Source organism: Entelurus aequoreus, linkage group LG11, assembly GCF_033978785.1.
Source record: "Entelurus aequoreus isolate RoL-2023_Sb linkage group LG11, RoL_Eaeq_v1.1, whole genome shotgun sequence".
NCBI lineage: Eukaryota > Metazoa > Chordata > Actinopteri > Syngnathiformes > Syngnathidae > Entelurus > Entelurus aequoreus.
In genome coordinates this window covers 64,355,566-64,375,987 of record NC_084741.1, presented here as the reverse complement: position 1 = coordinate 64,375,987, position 20,422 = coordinate 64,355,566, and the positions used below count along the sequence as shown (strand labels likewise).

The following is a 20,422-nucleotide window of genomic DNA, read 5'->3' as shown; positions in this document are numbered from 1 at the left end:
GCACAAAGCAAAACATTGCAGAGAGAAAATATGCTGGTGAGACCAATGCACAGAAGAAACCCAGATGAAAGATGATCATTATTTTAAGATTATTTTATTGACATCAAAAGAGAAATGTGTATTGTATCAAATGCTAATGTCTCGGAACAGATATTGTCTAGTATCCCGAGTAAGTGTGAATGACTATCTGTCTTGTTTGTGATTCGGAAGCAATGTGTAAGGGTCCTTTGACAGTAAGATAACAGATGATTAGATGGATGGAACCTTACTGCATAGCAGATGCAATAAGGGCTGACAGAATAGTGCTTTGAATGCACGGACACACAACTACAACACTCGCACTGACAATCACCAAGCGTTCATGTATAATAATAGGGATGTGAATCTTACAACGACTCCTGATTAAATTCTATTCCCATTTTTGGGGTGACGATTCGATTCAGTATTGACTGGCGATTCAAACCATCCATCCTTACATTTTCTACCGCTTGTCCTTTTCGGGTTGCGGGGGGCGCTTCAGCCTATCTCAGTTGCATTCTCACAATGATATTATTTAATATCTAAGTTATAATAAAAACTTTTCAAAACAGGTTACAAGTTACAAAAGCTCCTCTTGGCTGTGGATTTATGATTTATACGTGCAAAAAGTAAGTCTTTTTAAAAATCGATTCTTGAACATTTTATTTGGAAATAAGAATTGGGATTTGGATGTAAATCGATTTTTTCCAGCACCCTAGCACTAACTAATAATAAATAACATTGACTTCTCATTTACACCCACTGTAAAGAAAAATGTACCATATGGATTAAGGCTGCTATGATTAATCGAATAAATTATGTTGCTTCAAGTAGTCGTTCAATGAGTAATTTATACCACAGGGAGTGCCCAGAACTTCAAATACAGAGACATAGTTTTTGTATGGCCACTGCATTTGAGCGCACATGAGAGTGGGTACTGTGATCTGTGTGGCGGCAAATAGTTTATTTTTAGCGCATTTACTGAAATAAAAGAATGAAGGTTATGCCAAGCAGAATAATAATTTATTTGAGCTATTTCCCCTAAAATATGCATTGAGGCTACAAAGTGTTGTATCTGATTACTTGATTAATCAAACAAACTAATCGATAGATTACTCGATTACTTTAGTAATCAATAGCTGCAGCCTTAATCTGGATTATGTAATCTACAACATCCACTGCTTTTCCTATTGAAGGGCACTGGGAAGCTGGAGTCCAATTTTATCTGATTTAGGGGGCGAGGCACAATACATCCTTGTTGATCAGCAGCCAACCACAGAGATGACAAATATAGACATGTAATTGCACCCAAAATTAACACTTGCATGAGATAACTCCTTGTCCAGGTCTTGCTGGATTAAAGTGTAGCTTTTGATGCAGTAGACAACAATATTCCTTTAAACAGGCTGTACACTACGGTTGGTCAATCAAGTACCATTTTGACTGGTTTAAACTCCAACTCACTGACTGATAGTTTTATGTCACTATGGTCATTGTGTCATTCCATGTGACAATTACAGAGTCTGAGGCTTGGCAGTGCTTGTCTATGTTGACCACACACCTCAGCATTTTCAAATGTAAATATTGAACCTGTAACATTTAGAATTGTCTGTGACCGTTTTCCACCAGATCAGGGAGAACACAAGATAAAACCCTATACCATAAGATTATCTTTTACGATCATCTTTAGTGGAATCAGATAACTGGGCCTTTGGTGAATTTAGTTGGAAGGAATCAGGCTCAAAATAAATGATCTCTGCGTGTGTACTGGGCTTTAGAAAATTGTTCAAGTTCCCAATCAACTCCCCACACCCTAAAATACAATTTATGTCCACAATAATTACCTGGTCATTCCAACGGAAGTCTGGAGTGACAATAAGACGGACGCGCAGGACAGTTCTTGTAATTGGTTGAATACTGGCCTCCATTGTGATCGATGGGATCTGATGCGCACACTGTTTGACTGTCAACCCAATGTTTACATGATGCAGCATGTGGCCTGGAAACAATAGAGATGGTATTAACATGCAGACATAAAGAAGAATAGGAGTATTTCCAAGCAATGGCCAGTGTGTTAAAATCTAGTCCCTAGTGCATCTTTACCTGAAGTGCATGGTTTGCTAATTAAAGGATATCCCTGTCATGTAACATCTGTATGCTACTCTGTACACTTGTCTATAGGGATGTACTGATCAAACGGCCACCAAACAGTATTAGACAACTTTTGTGAAAAAGTATGTGATCACTATTGCTGAATAATATCTTTCAATGCCAATCACAAACGTTGATCCCCTCAAGCTGCCATTGTATCTATTTTTAGTCCCCCGGCTGACAAGCAGCTATTAGATAAGTGTGTTTCTCCATACACAGTATGGAGCCGCTCCCCCGTGCTAAAAATAATCATCTCCATTACGGCAAATAAAGTGCATTTCTTAGTATCTTAAGCATCGTTATCAGGTAACAATATCACTGGAGAAGGCTAAACATGTTACACACCGATAGCAAACCAGGAGCAGGCATGCTAACAGCTAAGCTTGCTTTAAACAACACAACAAACAAGTGCTTAGTAAACTCTACAACGTGTAGATAGAACCACATTACAGCAGAATGTAAGCAGCTATTAACAGGAAATTAACAAGTAAATGTATAAGAGTCTACAGAGACTGCAACAACAACTGTTGTAGTCAGTACACAACACGACATGTAAGAGGAGGTCAAATGTAGAGACATTGGTGTAGAGACCACGGTTAGTATCAGTATATGATCAATACTAAAGTGATTAGGTTGATATTTGGATCGTCTCAAAATTATTTTTGTTGTTGTTTTTGTTAACGTTTTCAAACTCAGGGAACAATTCCCTGGACACAGAAAAAACCCAGAATTTAAATGACTTTGTTTTGCTCAAACAATATAATTTAATATAACAGAATAAGGAAATAATTTAAATATTGTGATGATATTGGCAAACTGTTAATAGCACCCACCATAAATATATAAAAAAATTACAGTTAATGTAATCAATCGGTATTGGCAACTTAAAACTCTGCTTGTAACATACCTACCGTATTTTTCGGACTATAAGTCACAGTTTTTTTCAAAGTTTACAGCGACTTATACTCAGGAGCGACTTATATGTGAAATTAATAACACATTACCGTAAAATATCAAATAATATTATTTAGCTCATTCACATAAGAGACTAGACGTATAAGATTTCATGGGATTTAGCGATTAGGAGTGACAGATTGTTTGGTAAACGTATAGCATGTTCTATATGTTATAGTTATTTGAATGACTCTTACCATAATATGTTATGTTAACATACCAGGCACGTTCTCAGTTGGTTATTTATGCCTCATATAACGTACACTTATTCAGCCTGTTGTTCACTATTCTTTATTTATTTTGAATTGCCTTTCAAATGTCTATTCTTGGTGTTGGGTTTTATCAAATAATTTCCCCCAAAAATGCGACTTATACTCCAGTTCGACTTATATATGTTTTTTTCCTTCTTTATAATGCATTTTCGGCCGGTGCGACTTATACTCCGGAGTGACTTATAGTCCGAAAAATATGGTACTTGTCCGTATAAGAATAATACCAGAATAATGTAGATGGTAGCAGTAATGTTAATGGAAAGATGCACAATTAAAATCTAAGACATCACCTAAACTAGATTAATATACTGTACCAATTTCATCCTTCCTCATTTCTTTCAGTTTGTCAACAGTGAGCTTCTTCTCCTCCAGTCGGTTGAGTACAACATGGCTCAAGTTGGGGAATTGCCGAAGAGGGTGGGCAAAGCCCCAAAGTCTCTTATCAATGACTTTACAGAGTGTGAGCAGTCGGTAAGTCATGGCCGGCCAGTGCTTTCTTAGGGCAATCTCAAACAATGCCCTGACAATTCGAGCAGCATTCTGAAAAGGAGACAATCGTCAGAAACTAAATGACCAATTACAAATAAAGAATTACACTAAACCATCCAATACACTTGAACTAATCTGGGACAGACGTAGGTCTATTGGGGTTTATGGTAATTCATCATTTGGTATTAGAGGACAGGCGGTAAAACTGCATGATGATATACCGCTTAAACTTGCTAGGTAGTGATGTATTGGGTCAGCAGTGATATAAGTTTAAATATCATCTGATGCTAAATTAATGACAAATGGCTGTGATAGCTGTCTGAATGGGTTCAAAGTGATTCACAGGTTTTACTGATTTATGGATGTTATAATATGAAATAAATCCAGACATGCCTCCACTTTATTTGAGAAGTAACCTTAAACAATTTTACAAATTTTTTTTCCAAATTCTCCTGCAGTTTGGAGAGGCATTATGTTTAGTTTGTGTTAGTATGATTACGTTTCCGACTAAAGGGAAATGATACAATGCTAGAGATAACTACTATATAGAATAAGATTAGCCAACAAATGTTCCATAAGAACCTAGTTGTCTATCAATAGGAATTGACATAGAGCATGTATATTTTCAATAATTGATCCTTAAATTAAGTAATTAATTTATTTTTTGTAACCACTTATTGGGTTCACATAGGCCTATCCCGGCTGACAATAAATGAAAGGTGGGATACACACTGGACGGCAATAACAGATAGAATATTATACCTTCTTAGAAATGTATGTCTTATTCTTACCTGTGCCACATATGAAAGGTCTGAGATGAGGGAGAAACTGTCCACATCTCCTCGACTTATGTACGTCTGCAGCAGAATGTTGACTTTGCCATAGCCATTCTCCACACCGCCTGCTGCGGGCAACTCACAGTAGTTACACAGCATCTGTTCCAGCTCCTCCATCTCTTCATCACGAACCTGCAAGAACATTCCCTTACATAAGAATAGAGAACCAAACTTTGTACGGTTGATACAGTAGATCATATCATTTACGGCAAATGTTAATGTAGATAAACACAAGATCTGCCATTTCAAATCAATTCTCTGTCGACCTCAAAATGCAAAAGGAGTCTTGGTATAGAAGTACCTTATTTTAAGAGTGTGTGTGTTAAGTCATTGCATTACGGTAATTACAGGCATCAACAAATAACTCAGCTGTACGGGGTTTATAGGATGGGGCCTACAAAAGTTTTAGTAATTCAGTGACATTAGGCCCAATTCAAAATCACTTTTGAATCTGGAATGGTTCCAAGTCCGGTCTGGTGTTGTCAGTCATTTTGTGTACAGGATAAAGAAAAAAAGATCATCATGCTCCCAATTGGTTATGGGACCCCGACTTAAACAAGTTGAAAAACTTATTCGGGTGTTACCATTTAGTGGTCAATTGTACGGAATATGTACTTCACTGTGCAACCTACTAATAAAAGTCTCAATCAATCAATCAATGATCAATTGGGTTTATGTAGTGTGAGAAATGTGCTGGCTTCGACATATGTTGCACAGTTGAAATCAATCTGTTTTCTCCCAAGTTCTGACTCATTTTAACGCAGGCGATTGACTCTCAACAATTCTAAAATCGTACAGTCAATACTGAGCTTTAGGTCAGGGCAGGATACGTTTACATGATAGCAACAGAGTAAAATGTAACTTTTTTTCTTTGCACTTTTTGGGGTTATTTTGAAATTACTTTCTCACTGACCAACTTGTTTAAAATTGTGTGTGATATTTGCGAGTAACTCATATTAACTCTTGTGTACTGTATGAGACATCTTTAGTTGACATTGTACCTTTTTCAAAAAGGACAGTGGATATCCATCCTTCCATTTTCCATACCATTTTTCATTACAGTCGTTGGGGAGCAGCAGCCTATCCCAGCTGACTTTGGACAAAAGGTGAGGTACATATAGACAAATAACAATTCCGACCAATTTCGAGCGTCCAAATAACCCAACATTTTATTGGGATGTAGAAGCAAGCCAGAGTACCTGGAGAAAAGCTGGTAAGCACAGGGAGCACATGCTATTTCAAACTGAGCTTTAAAAACATCCTAACCTCACAAACAGATGTGCTAACCATGCTGCTCTTTAGTTCCATTTTCTACCGCTTATTCTTAACAGCGTTTTAGGGAGCTGGAGCACATCCAAATTGACTTCGGGCAAAAGGCGGCCTAGACCTTGGACAGGTTGTCAGTCAAACACAGGGCACATACAGACACAGACAACCAATCACACATCTGAGTGGAGACTGAACTCACACTGCCTCACACAAGTCAAGCGAGTCAACCCCTAGATCATCATTAGCCATGTGCACATGGACAACATTCTTTAATCTGATCATACTTCCGATTAGAATGTTACTGTGTACGGGGACCATGAAAAAATTATCTGATTATAACGTGCATTTTCATGCATCACACCTTAAATTGGAATACTTTACTTTGACATGTGCAGAACCTTACTTAACCCTTGTATTATGTTGAAAAAAAATAACATTGATTATGTTGCGGGTCATTTTGACCCGTACTGTGTAAATGCACTCAAAACAGTCAAGAAAACAGGTTAAACCAATAACAACTTTATTTTAGGTTATATAAACATCTAGAAAAGTGACATACAATACATTTTTAATTCCAACACTATATTTAAGAAATACTTTAACTTCAACTTTAACTTCATCCCAGCGAACTTCAACATTTTCAATGTTCTCCAAATTTTCTTCAACATTTTCAATGCTCTCCACATGATGGACAGAATGTTACTGTGTGCTTTCTGCAGATGTAATTCTTGCATTTCACACAAGAGGTACTTGTTTTACTGTCCTCTCGGGGTAAGCACACACGTCCACAATGTTGTAGAAAATCACCAAAGGCCAACGGGCTTTCTTGCGCTGTATGTTGCTGTGAATTTGTCCAGGTTGTCAACTCCTCCTTTGGTGGAGTTATAATCCAGGATCATTTGTGGCTTCATGTCTTCTCTTGTGCTCAGAGATGCATCTGTGTGCATTGTACTCGTTAGAAGAACATTCGTGTTTCTCTTTGGGCAGTATGAAACAACTGTTGCTTTCTCAGTGAAAGCAAATATTGAGGAATGCAGAGGTCTGCCCTGCATCTTCAGAATTTCGGTGGGAAGTTCTGGCTTATTTTTTCTGACTGTTCCCAACATGGTCAGCTTTCTCTTCTGAAGTGCATCTCCAAGGTGGTAGGATGTAAAGAAATTGTCACATGTGATGTTATGACCTTGCAGCCCTTCACTCATTTCCAGCACCACACGCATCCCCTGATTATTCTCAGATGTTCCTCCAGGTAGCTTTCCAGTGTATACTTGCATATTCTATGCATAGCTGGATTTTGCATCACAGGCTGCCCATATTTTGATGCCATACTTGGCGGGCTTGTTGGGCATGTACTGTCGGAAAGGACAGCGCCCCCTGAATGGAACAAGGCGCTCATCTACAGTAACATGGGGACCAGGATAGTACAACAAAGGTACATTTTCAACCCATTTATCCCACACATCTCTGATCGCAGCTAGTTTGTCTCTTTCACGTCGACCAGCTCTGGTGTCGCGGTTGTCAAAGCGGATCACACAAGATATCATGTGGAATGTCTCCAGAGACATTGGCCTTCCATTCTCTTCATTCCATAGACTTGCAGTGGCTTCTCCCTTTGACCTGTACACTCCAGCTAATAACACATCTCCAATGTAAGCATGCAAGTCAGTCTGATCCAGTGGCTTCCATTTCTCTTGAAACACGCGTCTCCCCTCCAAGTTGGTCATTTCCAGTATAATCCTCTCTATTGGTGGGGATATGAAGAGCTGAAATGCTGATTGAATCTCATCAACTCGTGTGACAGCAAATCTTGTAGGACCGGGAATCATTTTGATCACATTGGAAGATGATGGTCTGCCTCGGCTTGGGTGTGGTGATGTTGACCATTTTATATTACCGTCCTTAGATGCCCATGTCCCTTCTGCGGATGATGATTGCTGCATTCCTTGGTTTTCATCTGTTGGAGGAACAACAGCAGACTTGTCCTCTGAATCCTCCTCATTGTAGGAAAATTGACAATCTGGATCAGCAATAACATTGTCCTCTGTCTCTGAAAAATTCTCTGTTTCTGAAATCTCTTCCTCTACATCACTATCCCAGTTAAAAATCAGTGATGAAGCCTCCTCAGATGTCATCATTCTGGAGCTCATTTTTGGTGAGTTTGTCAAAGAGATGACATGAGAACAGTGACAAGGACAAGTGTGAGAAAGTTCCCTCTCTTCACACACCTGGCTCTGGGTCTCAGAGGCAATCAAACTACAAACAATTGTACATCAATGTAAAAAGTACATCATAGAAACATGTTTATTTTGGATCTGAACAGCTGTTTACCCACATCAAAGCGTCTGGGTCAAAATGACCCGCAACATCATCTTTGTATACAACTCTAGAAAGACATTCCACTACACATCAAAGTGTCCAGATTTTACACACCAGTTCATGACCCTAGATGAGGAAAAGTCACCAAATTTCAGCAAGAAAAAGAAAGGACAACCAGTACTTTGATCAACACAAAAACTGAAATGGGTCAAATTGACCCATAACATAATACAAGGGTTAAACAGAAAGGTGTGTTATTATTTGTGCTATGGTGCCATCTTTTGGACGAGTTTGCTCACTGCAGGTGCTGAAGAAACAGTATACTTCCACTGTTATCAAACATGGCTTTGTGCATTTCTGATGTTACCACAGTATTTACTTACTATTTTCTCCTTCTGTTCACTAATTTTGTCTTACCTCTCTTTTTGAAATGTAGCTGTTGTGCTTTTTATGTTGTGATTCTGTACGACGACTGGATCCCTTCTTTTATTGTTACATCTACATATGACACTCCATACCATACTTTGGTTTTTGCTAGTCTCGTTTTAAAGCAACAAACTCAACAGCATATAATACTACTTCTGTACATGTTCAATTGGGGGAGGCAGCAGCAAGACAATCGATTAATTCCGAAACTATTTAATTTAGTCCCCGCTTCGCCACCAAAGTACAGTTGATATCTAAGACATGCGCAGTAAGGATAATTCTAACCCAATTTCGGAAGATGTGTTTTCATGTGCTCCAATGACTTTTGGCATAAACCACCCGTCTCGATCGGAATTAAATTTTGATCCGAACGTGTGTGATCGGGTCAGAATATTCTGAATGGCGTGTTTACATAAAGCGTTTTTATTGAAGTTAGGCTTTTAATCCAATTAAATGTGTCCATGTGCACATAGCTAGTGACTAATTGTACATATTAATATTAGAACATTTTTGAAAAGCCTCAGTAGTCTTACCTTTAACTGCTCAAACTCCTCAGCCTTGGACACAATACTGAGGATGTCTCCTTCTGTTCGCTGAGAGTTGAAATGTTCATTGAAAGTCTGAAAGATGAAGGGACAAGATATATAAGTGGTTAATGAGAAAAAACATTAAATATGGTGCATAATAACTGAACTAGTATGAATAATGTTACGACACAAAACAGTCACGTTGCTATAAAAGAATACGATTAAATTGTTTTTGAAAAGATGTGTGTTCTGTACTATTTAAGAATTTTATTGTGTGGTAAAACGCAAATCCAATTCTTGTATCCTATCAAATTCATATTTTATTTACATTTTTATCATCCTGAACTCCCGATCAAAATTTTCAGCCTCAGATCCCAGCTGATACTTTGACAATAAATTATAGAACTGAAAATGTTTTATAGCAAGTACCTAAAGTAAACATAATAACACATTTATAAAAAGAGTATCTTATAAAATTTAGAATTTTTTAGTATTGTTGTAAATTAGGTATACTAAGTTTGTATTAAATGCTGCATACAATTTTATTTTATTTTACAAAATAAAGCGTCTAATGCAAAAAAACTACTGTTCATATAATTTGGGTTTGACTCTCAAAGACTCCTTGAGTTTGTAAACAATAACAAAACCACCAAAAATTTTTTTTTCTAATAATAAGAACAAAAAAAAAAATCTATCTAATCATTTCAGTATCATTTATATAATATTACCATAATAACATTTTGTGTCGTACTGCTCGGCTGTGCTTAGCTATTAATTTTCCTCTAGTCCTCCAGTGATAATACTTGGAAGAAAGATAGTTTATTTTTGGCCATGGTGCTGAAGATTAGAATTTTACAAGCATTACAGTATCTTTGGCAGTGTGGGTAAACAACGCGTTCAAGACACGCAGCCTGCTGGAATTCAAGCACAGACTTCCTGTATGTGTATGACAAAGAATTTAGAAATGTAATTGTGTTGAGTGTGCATCCCTTTTGAAGGACACTTTCATGTGAGTACAATCGTTTAGCCATGTAAACATTGGAACACAGCTGCGGTAAAGATCGGCACTCATCAGCAGATTGATATCACCTAAAAAAGGCAAATATTGGCCCTGATCCGATCCCAAGAGCCTGAACCGAACATCTGAGGCTATCGTAGACATTTGATGAATAATTGTTATTTTTCCATTCTTATTCATTTACCTCTATAGTGTTGTATTTGATGTAAAAATGACTGGATGTCCTCCCCAAGTCTGTGGAGGCAAAGTAGCCGGTGCGCTCATCAAAGCGAATCATCCTGGCTTTGTCCAGCTTCCGGCCTGACTCTATCATCAGCTCCTTTCTGTACAGCTCTAAACCGGGATCCATCTGAAACACAAAAAAAGCTGTATTAGACACTAGGGCTGGGAATCTTTGGTCACCACACGAATCAATTCCTGATTCAAAACGATTCTCGATTAAAAAAACAATCATTTTTCAATAACATTTGGTTGCTCATCCACAAATCTTTCATCCTCGCTCAAATTAATGTGGTAATCGTCGCTTTCTCGGTCCGAATCGCTCTAGCTGCATTGAAAACAATAAGAAAATATGAGGAGGCTATCAACTGACTACGTCACGCTACTTCCGGTAGGGGCAAGGCTTTTTTTTTTATCAGATACCAAAAGTTGCGATCTTTATCGTCGTTGTTCTCTACTAAATCCTTTCAGCAAAAATATGGCAATATCGCGAAATGATCAAGTATGACACATAGAATGGATCTGCTATCCCCGTTTAAATTCCGAGGTTACCACGGTATTTACTTACTATTTTCTCCTTCTGTTCACTCATTTTGTCTTACCTCTCTTTTTGAAATGTAGCTGTTGTGCTTTTTATGTTGTGATTCTGTACGACGACTGGATCCCTTCTTTTATTGTTACATCTACATATGACACTCCATACCATACTTTGGTTTTTGCTAGTCTCGTTTTAAAGCAACAAACTCAACAGCATATAATGCTACTTCTGTACATGTTGAATTAGGGGAGACAGCAGCAAGACAATCGATTAATAGGAATGTAGTTCTATGATTAACTGCATTCCTCTATAAAAAAGATGAACAGCTCTGATCGATTTTTTATTACAAAATTTGTATTGTTTAATAACATTCTACCCAAATGTCTAATAAAGTCAAATACAAATAAGGCAACAAGAGAAGTACTTTTCCTCTCTAAAGTAAATCTGTACAGCAAATATGGACATTTACATGAACAATATGAGTTGCCTGAGTGGCTAGATAAGACAAATTAAAAAAATCGATCTATGATTTTCTTTTATTCGATTAAAATATTGTTACAAATAAGATTTTTTTTTTTGACACTCCTATTAGACAACAAATACAGTCGATCAAACTATTAACAATACAAATGTTGTGAATACATATAATAAGTATTACTTATTCTCCTGAAATATATAGGTAACTTAAAACGGTCAGAATTGAGCGAGATCACAAACCTGGAGGGCCTTGTAGTTGATACCATATGCCAGCGGATTGGCCCTCATGCGCACATAGAGGTAGGTGTAATTGAGCCACTTTACCCCCTCATCCACATTGGTGACTGTCCCCAAAGCAACCTACAGCAACAAAGAAGAAAAACAGATGAAAGGAGTCACTTTAATCACTGGTCTCTGTCACCATCTAATGGGCACTAGACGCAGCAACAGGAAGAAAGGTCTATACAGCACTCACAGTATTTATTGCTGTGTATTTTATGCACATTTATATTTGTTTAAAAAAAAATACATTTGTGTTAAAGCCTTTCATCAAAATCATAAAAAAATATTTTTCCCCCCACTTAATACAGTATAATGAGATGAATAAACTGAATTTCAGATTTAATTTTAATTTACAAAATAGAAAAACTCATTGGAAATCATTAAATCACGCATGTCTGTAAGGCAATGCTGTGACAATCAAAACTCCATCCATCCATTTTCTACCGCTTGTCCCTATCGGGGTCGCGGTGGGTGCTGGAGCCTATCTCAGCTGCATTCGAGCGATGAGGTGGCGACTTGTCCAGGGTGTACCCCGCCTTCTGCCCAAATACAATCAAAACTCGTATAATAATAATAATAAACTCAGGTCCTTCAATTTTGGGTCGCTCGGTTTATATATACTGAATGTTGATTGGTCATTTTATTATGATTCAACTTTTGAATATAAACTTTGGTCAGTGCAACTAATACAGCAAAATGACTTAAACATTTTCTAAATTCAGTATTGCATTAATTCAACCAAACCAAACTAAAAATGGTGCTTTTACAAACTACAAGACATTTCAAGACTGACCTCAGCGTTAAGGTTGTCAGCCAGGCTGTCAAGAAACTGACTTTCAATGGGGTTCTGCTGGGTTAGCAGAGTAAGGTAATGGCTGAGCTTCTCATGGGTGGTAATGATGGTGCCCTCTCCATACTTGTCGAACTGTGGACGTCCTGCACGGCCGAAGATCTGCATCACATCTAAAATGCCCAGGTCCACCAAGGCACCACGCTTGGCATCATAAATTTGTGTGCCCTAGTACCACAAAAGACAAGAATAAGTACAGACACAGAATCTCACAAGAGTACACACACACACACACACACACACACACACACACACACACACACACACACACACACACACACACACACACACACACACACACACACACACACACACACACACACACACACACACGCACACACGCACACACACACAATAACACACACACGCACACACTTGTGTGTGTGTATACCGGTATATATATTTATACATACACAGTATATCTTCTCAAGGGACAATATTACAGAACGTAAACTTAGATATACTTTCGAGTAGTCAGGGTACAACATGAACAGCAGTATACATTTACTATCAGCTAAAAACAACAATCAAACAGCCAATATTTTCTAAATAGCTTGTAACAAAATAAAGTAGCAAGATAATAGCAGCATCATGGTCTGTAGCAGCATGAGTGCTGTGCTGCCACCATTAGAAAGCTGCGGTTCCTTGGTTCATTGAGGGAACCAACTTTATCAGTAAATTATCTTTGCATATTATTTCATGTCAGGCAGATTTAAATCCTCAACACACAATTCTTCAAGACGTTTTACAGACTGCCAATGCTGACAATTGTTATTGTAGCTGTAGTTTACAGCTGTGTAAAACTATATTGCACCATACTTACAGTAGTTTGCTTAGTTAGGGGTGTTTTCTCATTTTGGCCACGAAAAAAGGGCTAAGCTCAGTTTTCAGAATGATGAAGATGGTTTAGGGCAGGGGTGTCAAACTCATTTTAGATCGGGGGCCACATAGAGAAAAATGTACTCCCAAGTGGGCCGGACTGGTAAAATCACGGCATGATAACCTAAAAATAAAGACAACTTCAGATGTTTTCTTTGTTTAAAAATAGAACAAGCACATTCTGAAAATGTACAAATCATAATGTCGTTGTTTTTGGTTTTTTTACACTTACATGTTGCGGTTAATAGTATTCTATCTTTATTGGTCGTTATTTATACTTTCCTAATACATGATGTGATAATATTCATCAGTCAACTCATTGGTGTTAATTTTCAATCTATCAAGATAAAAAAATATCAAAATCAAATTACAGGATGTTATTTATGTAGTTTGCTCATTTTCCTCGACTGATGTACTAATATCATGTGGTTTATTTTTTTTTAACATACGTAGCATAATCTACAAAGAATTGCTATTGCGACATCTAGTGGACACATTTAGAACAGCTGTTTCTTTCATTCAAAAATTTCGGCTCATTTTTATACTTAGCAAACTCATCCCGCGGGCTGGATAAAACCTGTTCGCGGGCCTGATCCGGCCTGCGGGCCTTACACTTGACACCCCTGGTTTAGGGTCTGTGTACCTAGTATAACTAATTGCAATCGCCTATAAAATAAACTTGGACAATTAGCTTTGACTGTGATCTGTCACCTCTCTATGCAGATGACACTTTGCTTGCTTATTCATCCCACTTTTTTTAGTGGATAGTAAAACAAATATATAGTGGTACCTCATCTTAAGAGTGCCCCAACTTAAGAGTGTTTTTAATAAGAGCTGTCTCTCATTTTGGGTCTAAATATGGCAAGGATGTAAAAAAAAAAAAAACGGCAAAAAGGGAATCACAGAAAACTAAAATAGTCAAATAGAAACACACCTTGATGATAACAGCATGGGCTGGCAGGTTGACTCCCCAGGCCAGAGTGGCAGTACAGACCAACACTTTGAGGTACCCTCTGGAGAACATGCTTTCCATTAAGTTGCGGTCAGGTCGCAACATGCCTGCATGGTGGATCCCAAAACCTTCCGGAAACATCTCCTTCATTTGCTTGTTCCTGGAGCGCTGGATCTAAATGTTTTGGCAAACGATTATGATTATCATACATCAGGAAACCTGTATGTGCAAGAATAATATAACAATTCTGTATGTTTTTTTTCCTCTATGAAAGAAATTAAACTTACAAGTGTTGGTTTTGCACATCACAAATGACATAATATTTAAGAAGAAAACTCACATTTGAATTCACATTATTTAGAAATCTATTTGCAAACTTTATAACCTTGCAGTACATCAACAAAACCAAAACTATTCATCAACACATTTAAAATCGCTATCATTACAATAAACTATATTTTTAATTAGCCATCTGAAATGTTGTGCATTTTGAAAATATATGCAATTTACAATTGGTTTGAGTTTTCTATATTTATACAGAATCCTCTACTAAAAAAGCCCTCCCATGTGCACACACACAAACATGCACACACACAAACGTACACAAACACACAAATTGAAATGCAGCATCGATTGACAGCAAGGTTGTGACCTGGTTGTGTTCGATTGAAGGACTCATTAGAGGGCTTTATCTCACTCGGTGGGCGTATAAATGGAGGTCAAAGCCAACCAGGCCTCTGCACAGAAAGGCGGGCCAGCAGCTGTTTTCCTTGCACACACCAGATGAGAGTTTGTGGAATATAAACAAAGGTCTATTTTGGTTCAAACACATGCTGGTGTTCTTGCTCTGCTCTTGTCGTTCATTTGGTCAAACCTGATCTTCCAAACACTAGTGCACACCAGCGCAGCAATGAGTCTCGGGACAAGTGAACTTTGGTTAACTTGATGAACGCATTGTTTCCATCCGCTTGTTTGGGTGAGTACTGCATGGACATGCGCAAAACGCCACTCCATCAATAAAATGTTATAAACTTGAAGTGAAAAAAATGGCACACTGTAAAATAATGAATGTATTTAACGTGGTATTTACTGTATATGAACTTTACCATGAATTGCTCACAAGGCTACTTGCAATCACCATATAAGTACTCGAATATAAATGTTTTGAATTTTTTCCACAGGAGTACATACAAAACTTTCACTTTATTTTTGAAAACCAAATGTAAAAAAACATTTACACAAATCCCATTGTTAACAGTTTACAGATTGGGATGTTTCGATCAGGGTTTTATGCTGCCGATTCCGATCAGTCATGAGCAAAATTGGCCTGTAGTACTTTTGTAGATACTGATCACATCTGTAAATTTTAGAATGTATTCATGATGAAGGATATTGATGGTTTAACAATAACAACACGATATTTAAACTGGTTCCTTATTCTCTTTTATTACATACAAATGTTTGAGCAAATTAAAGTCAATCGTGATCAATAATGAAACAAAATCAAAACCATCTATCTCAAACTTTTTTTTTTTTTAACCAAGTACCACCTCAGAAAATACTTGGCCCTTTAAATACCACCACAATGGCCAACATTAAAAATAAAGTAGCACAGTAGGCCTAAGTATTCATTGAAAACAAAGTACAGGTTTTATTTAAAGCAGTACTAAGGAACTTTTCAACCTTCATAAAATATTTTCATGACTTTTGAGATGATACATCGACTTAGAACTAGTTGAATGACACCTCTGTCATCGCTTTCATTGGCACTAACAACTTTGAGGAGGGTGGCAGGAACGCTGCCACACAAAAAACTACAAATGTGCTGACTTGCTTCACGACATACGTCACTCCCCCTTTTCCCATTCGTTACAAAGACGGAAGTCGATGCGACTGCAATCATGGCTGAAGATGCAAAACAAAACAAAAAAGAAAAGCTTTGTCTGAGGAGACAAAAAAGGGGGGCTACCCGGATAAAAAGACAGTCAAGGATCAACATTGGTTGATCCGGCTTTCACTCGCTGGCATGAGCTCAAAGACGAGGACGGGTTTTCAACCAATGCTGCCTTGGCTCTGTTCCTTCTGGACAAGTAAGTACCTTTTGATGTTCAAATCAAAATGATAATGGTGATGTTAGCTATCAGAAATTTGCATGGTAGCAATAAATAGCCACCAGCTTAATAGTTTGCAGTTCCACACTGACACAACCAGCCAAGCAACAAACTCAAAAGTACTGTATAAAAAAACAAACATGCAATGACTGCAAACCGCAAACATAAAGTTTGAGTAAAATATGTAGGTTCCCACTGTGGAAAAATCAGTCATACTGAATTATTGTGGTATTATCGGTTAGTTTGTATGTACGTGACAGTAGTTTCTGACGATTTGCGACGCTATGTGCTAGTTCTCATGGGAAATGTGATCTTCCTTCAGGCAAAACACTACCGCTTGGGTCCACTGGCACCACCAAAATCAACCAAAATGATACAATACTGAAAGTTTTTTGAGTGGGGCTTTAACAAGTATATTTAATATTTTTGGTCACTGTGACATTACACAAAGTTTGAATAGTACCACTGTGTTTGAATATAGATATAAATATAGATGTTTTGGCATACCATTAGTTGGAGCCCTGTACCATTAGTGGTACAAGTACCACAGTTTGAGAATCCCTAATCTCCAGTAGTAGTTATTTAAATCCTTTGGTTTTCACCCTCAAAGTCCTCCTGTGTCCAGGGACTTATTTGCTGAATTTGTACACAAAAACTAAGACAAAAAAATGCTTTTGTATAAACAAAAATATTGATTTAATCACTCTAGTATTGATCATATACTGATACTACTCTTGTTATCGAAACTAGTGATATATGGATCGATCCGCTCTCCCTTTACGTGCATACCAATAGACACTGGTGCTCCTTAATTGTGTTATATTATTCACTCGTTAGACCAGGGGTACTCTAAGTGGGACTCGCGGGGGACGGCCCAAGGTTGGCTTCCCAAATTGAATACATGTTCAGACTGACTTCATTTAAGCTCACAAAATCCTTCTAAGTGATAAGCATACCTTTGTGTCTTCTCCTGCTTTACTCTACCTGTATGGAACATGTTTAGCCATGTTCTCCTATCTTCCAGTGATAATGTTACGTGTACAAAGTATTTTCCGCAATGCAGGTGATGATTATTACCTTATGGGAGCAACTCCACAGTCGGGATACACAGTTAGCTGCTCGCCACCTCGGTGGAGGCTATTTCTTCCGGTTGGTGGACTGACCATCAAAACTCTGCATCAACATTTAAAAACTTAAGATGGTTCCGGGAGAATCTAATTGGAAGTCACGGTTCCTATTGATGCCCAGCAGCACTGCAGTTAACGTTGGCGTATTTTGTTGATAACGAGAATAGTTTTAAAATACAAAAAACACATAGTGCAGTTGTACCTCGGTGTTCGTACGCCCCACTTTTTGTATGATACGGTTTTCAGTCCAGGTCCAAATTTTTGTCCCAGGCCACTCCTGCACAGAATGAAGTGCCCATACTAAGGCCTTGTTCACACTGCACAGTGTTTCCCACACATTCATTTATTTGTGGCGACCCGCCACAAAAGAATTACGTCCGCCACAAATTAAAAAAAAAAAAAAATATATATATATATATATTAATTTTTTTTTTTTTTTTTCTGTCCAGGTTCTCAGGCAAATCATATAGTTGATGTAGTTGCCCATTTAGGCTGTTCAGATTTACTTTAAAAAAGAGAAGTGTAGGATACTTCTCTTGTTGCCTTATTTGTATTTGACCACTACTGTTTTCTGTTTATTTGTTACTGACTGTGTCAGGACACCTCTGCCTCTGTTTCACTTTATGTTGCTGGTAAATAATATGGTTGTAGTAGTAGGCTAAAGTAAAATTATTTAGTATGCACTAATTAAAGGGGCAGAGCTTTAAGAGACATTTTAGCTTTTATATTTTATAAGATATATTTTTTGTGAGAACCACAATTAATAAATATATTTTAGTGATTAACTTATTGTTCAAATCTGTATATGAATATGTACATAAAGTGTTGTAATTATATTGTAAAATGGATGGATGGATGGACGTTTAAAACAAAACTGTTATTATTAATTAGTGAGTATACATTTTTTGAGCCTTGTTAGAGAAAATCATATTGTAGTAAATTATGCAAATTACTCAATGATGTCATGGTGACCAGGCCCATAGCCACGCCCCCACCGCCACAGGTATCTTGGCAGTTTATGGGAAACACTGCTGCAGGTCAATTCAGATTTTTTTGCCTATATGTGAACTATATCAGACTTTTTTCATGACAATGTGCAATTCCAAAATGTTCAACTCCAACCCAGACCTCTTTTGTATGTGGATGTAAATCGGATATGTATGAAATGCGGTGTGAAGGCTACGGTCGCATTCATTTGGCCAGAACGTCATCAATCAATCAACGTAATGATTATTCGCCAAAAGAGACCATTGCAAAATAAATAGTTGACAAATTAGTAGAAGAAGGCAAAAATAACGTTTAGGGAACTTGGGTCAATGTTTTACCACTCATGTCTCTGACTACTCGCCCACACGCTCTTCGGAGCAGACATTGAAAAATATGTCCCGCAAGCTGCGTGACTCAAAATGCTTGCTCTCTTAATTGCACAAAATCCTTGAAACTGCCACAAATGCGCCACGACTGAGACCTACTAGATTTGGAGCCATGTTTACTTCTGCAGACACTGCAGCACTTGTGACGGTCAGATTGTATTCACATTAAACATCACATCTTTTTGTAATGTCAACAATTACATGAAAAGATCGGATTTGACAGAAAAAGTGGAAATCTTAACCTGCAGTGTGAACATAGTCAAAGAATTCCACGGTTTTTAGCAGTACGGCTGCTAAATCAGTCACAATGGGGCTAAAAAAGGTAAGAATGGCAGGACTTTGATAAAGAAGTTGAGAAACATTATTTAATTCAAGAAAGACCTCATGAAGGTGGCGTCCGCTCAGCGCTCCTTACTCTTCTCTTTTTCCACTCATCGCAGTCTTGGCCAATTAAAGTCGATAAAAAAAAGTAAAGTTATTTTATTTTATGACTTTTATTTATTTGTATGTATGTGTGTGACATGTTTTTTAAAATTACAATTATTCAATCTAAAAATGTGTTTTCTTAATCAATTTTTATGACTAATAATTTGTATCTTAGTTATGGTCAACAATGTGTTTCTCCCTGACTAAAATAAGAGGGTAACTATTAAAGACATATGCACATTGACTAAGACTATGACAACATTTACTGACATTTTAGTGAAAAAATAAAAACGAGATTAAAATGTTGACAGAAACTAAATTCAATCATATCTGATTACCTTTTGTAGATGAATGGGGATACGTTTGAAATAAATCCAATCACAGCGCATGGGAGATTGGCTGATAGTGAGTTACAGCGGAGAGCCAATCAGATGCTTTTCTTTGTGAGATAAGGAAGTTGGATTTATCACTGCCAAAACAAATATGTACGCATTTAACAAGTCCCACATCGTAATATGTGTACACCTGGGAGAAAGAAGAGGACTAAAGACGACTAAATACACTGGGAATATAGCTGACGACAATGTTGTGAAACTTAGTCGACTAAAACTAATTCAATTTAGATTACTTGAATATGACGAACTCTAAAAGGCATTTTCGTCAAAAGACCATGACTAAAACTAAATTAAATACTGCTGTCAAAGTTACCACTGGAGACAGATTAATTGGAATATTTCTTCTGGGAAAATTGCTTTGAATTTCATCTGACTTTTTGAACGGATTACCACATCATATATTCAAGGTAAAATGATAACAGCAGGCAATTGGTGTGTGTTAATTATATATATACTCTCAAATGTTAAATCATAAATAACAATTTGCATCATGGTTTATACCCAGAAGATTTGAACAGAA

General features: G+C 37.4%; 1 protein-coding gene across 1 annotated transcript in view; it reads right to left on the bottom strand.

Moving 5' to 3' along the window:
• Positions 1-20,422, bottom strand: part of ascc3 (activating signal cointegrator 1 complex subunit 3) — a 407,454-nt gene that overhangs the window by 30,391 nt on the left and 356,641 nt on the right. Inside the window, exons 15-22 of the mRNA XM_062063751.1 lie at positions 14,453-14,644; positions 12,583-12,807; positions 11,748-11,867; positions 10,458-10,622; positions 9,262-9,348; positions 4,676-4,852; positions 3,710-3,935; positions 1,863-2,017 (exon numbers count right to left, since the gene is read on the bottom strand). Coding sequence (XP_061919735.1) covers positions 1,863-2,017; positions 3,710-3,935; positions 4,676-4,852; positions 9,262-9,348; positions 10,458-10,622; positions 11,748-11,867; positions 12,583-12,807; positions 14,453-14,644 — 1,347 coding nt within the window. The remainder of the gene's footprint in view (positions 1-1,862; positions 2,018-3,709; positions 3,936-4,675; positions 4,853-9,261; positions 9,349-10,457; positions 10,623-11,747; positions 11,868-12,582; positions 12,808-14,452; positions 14,645-20,422) is intronic.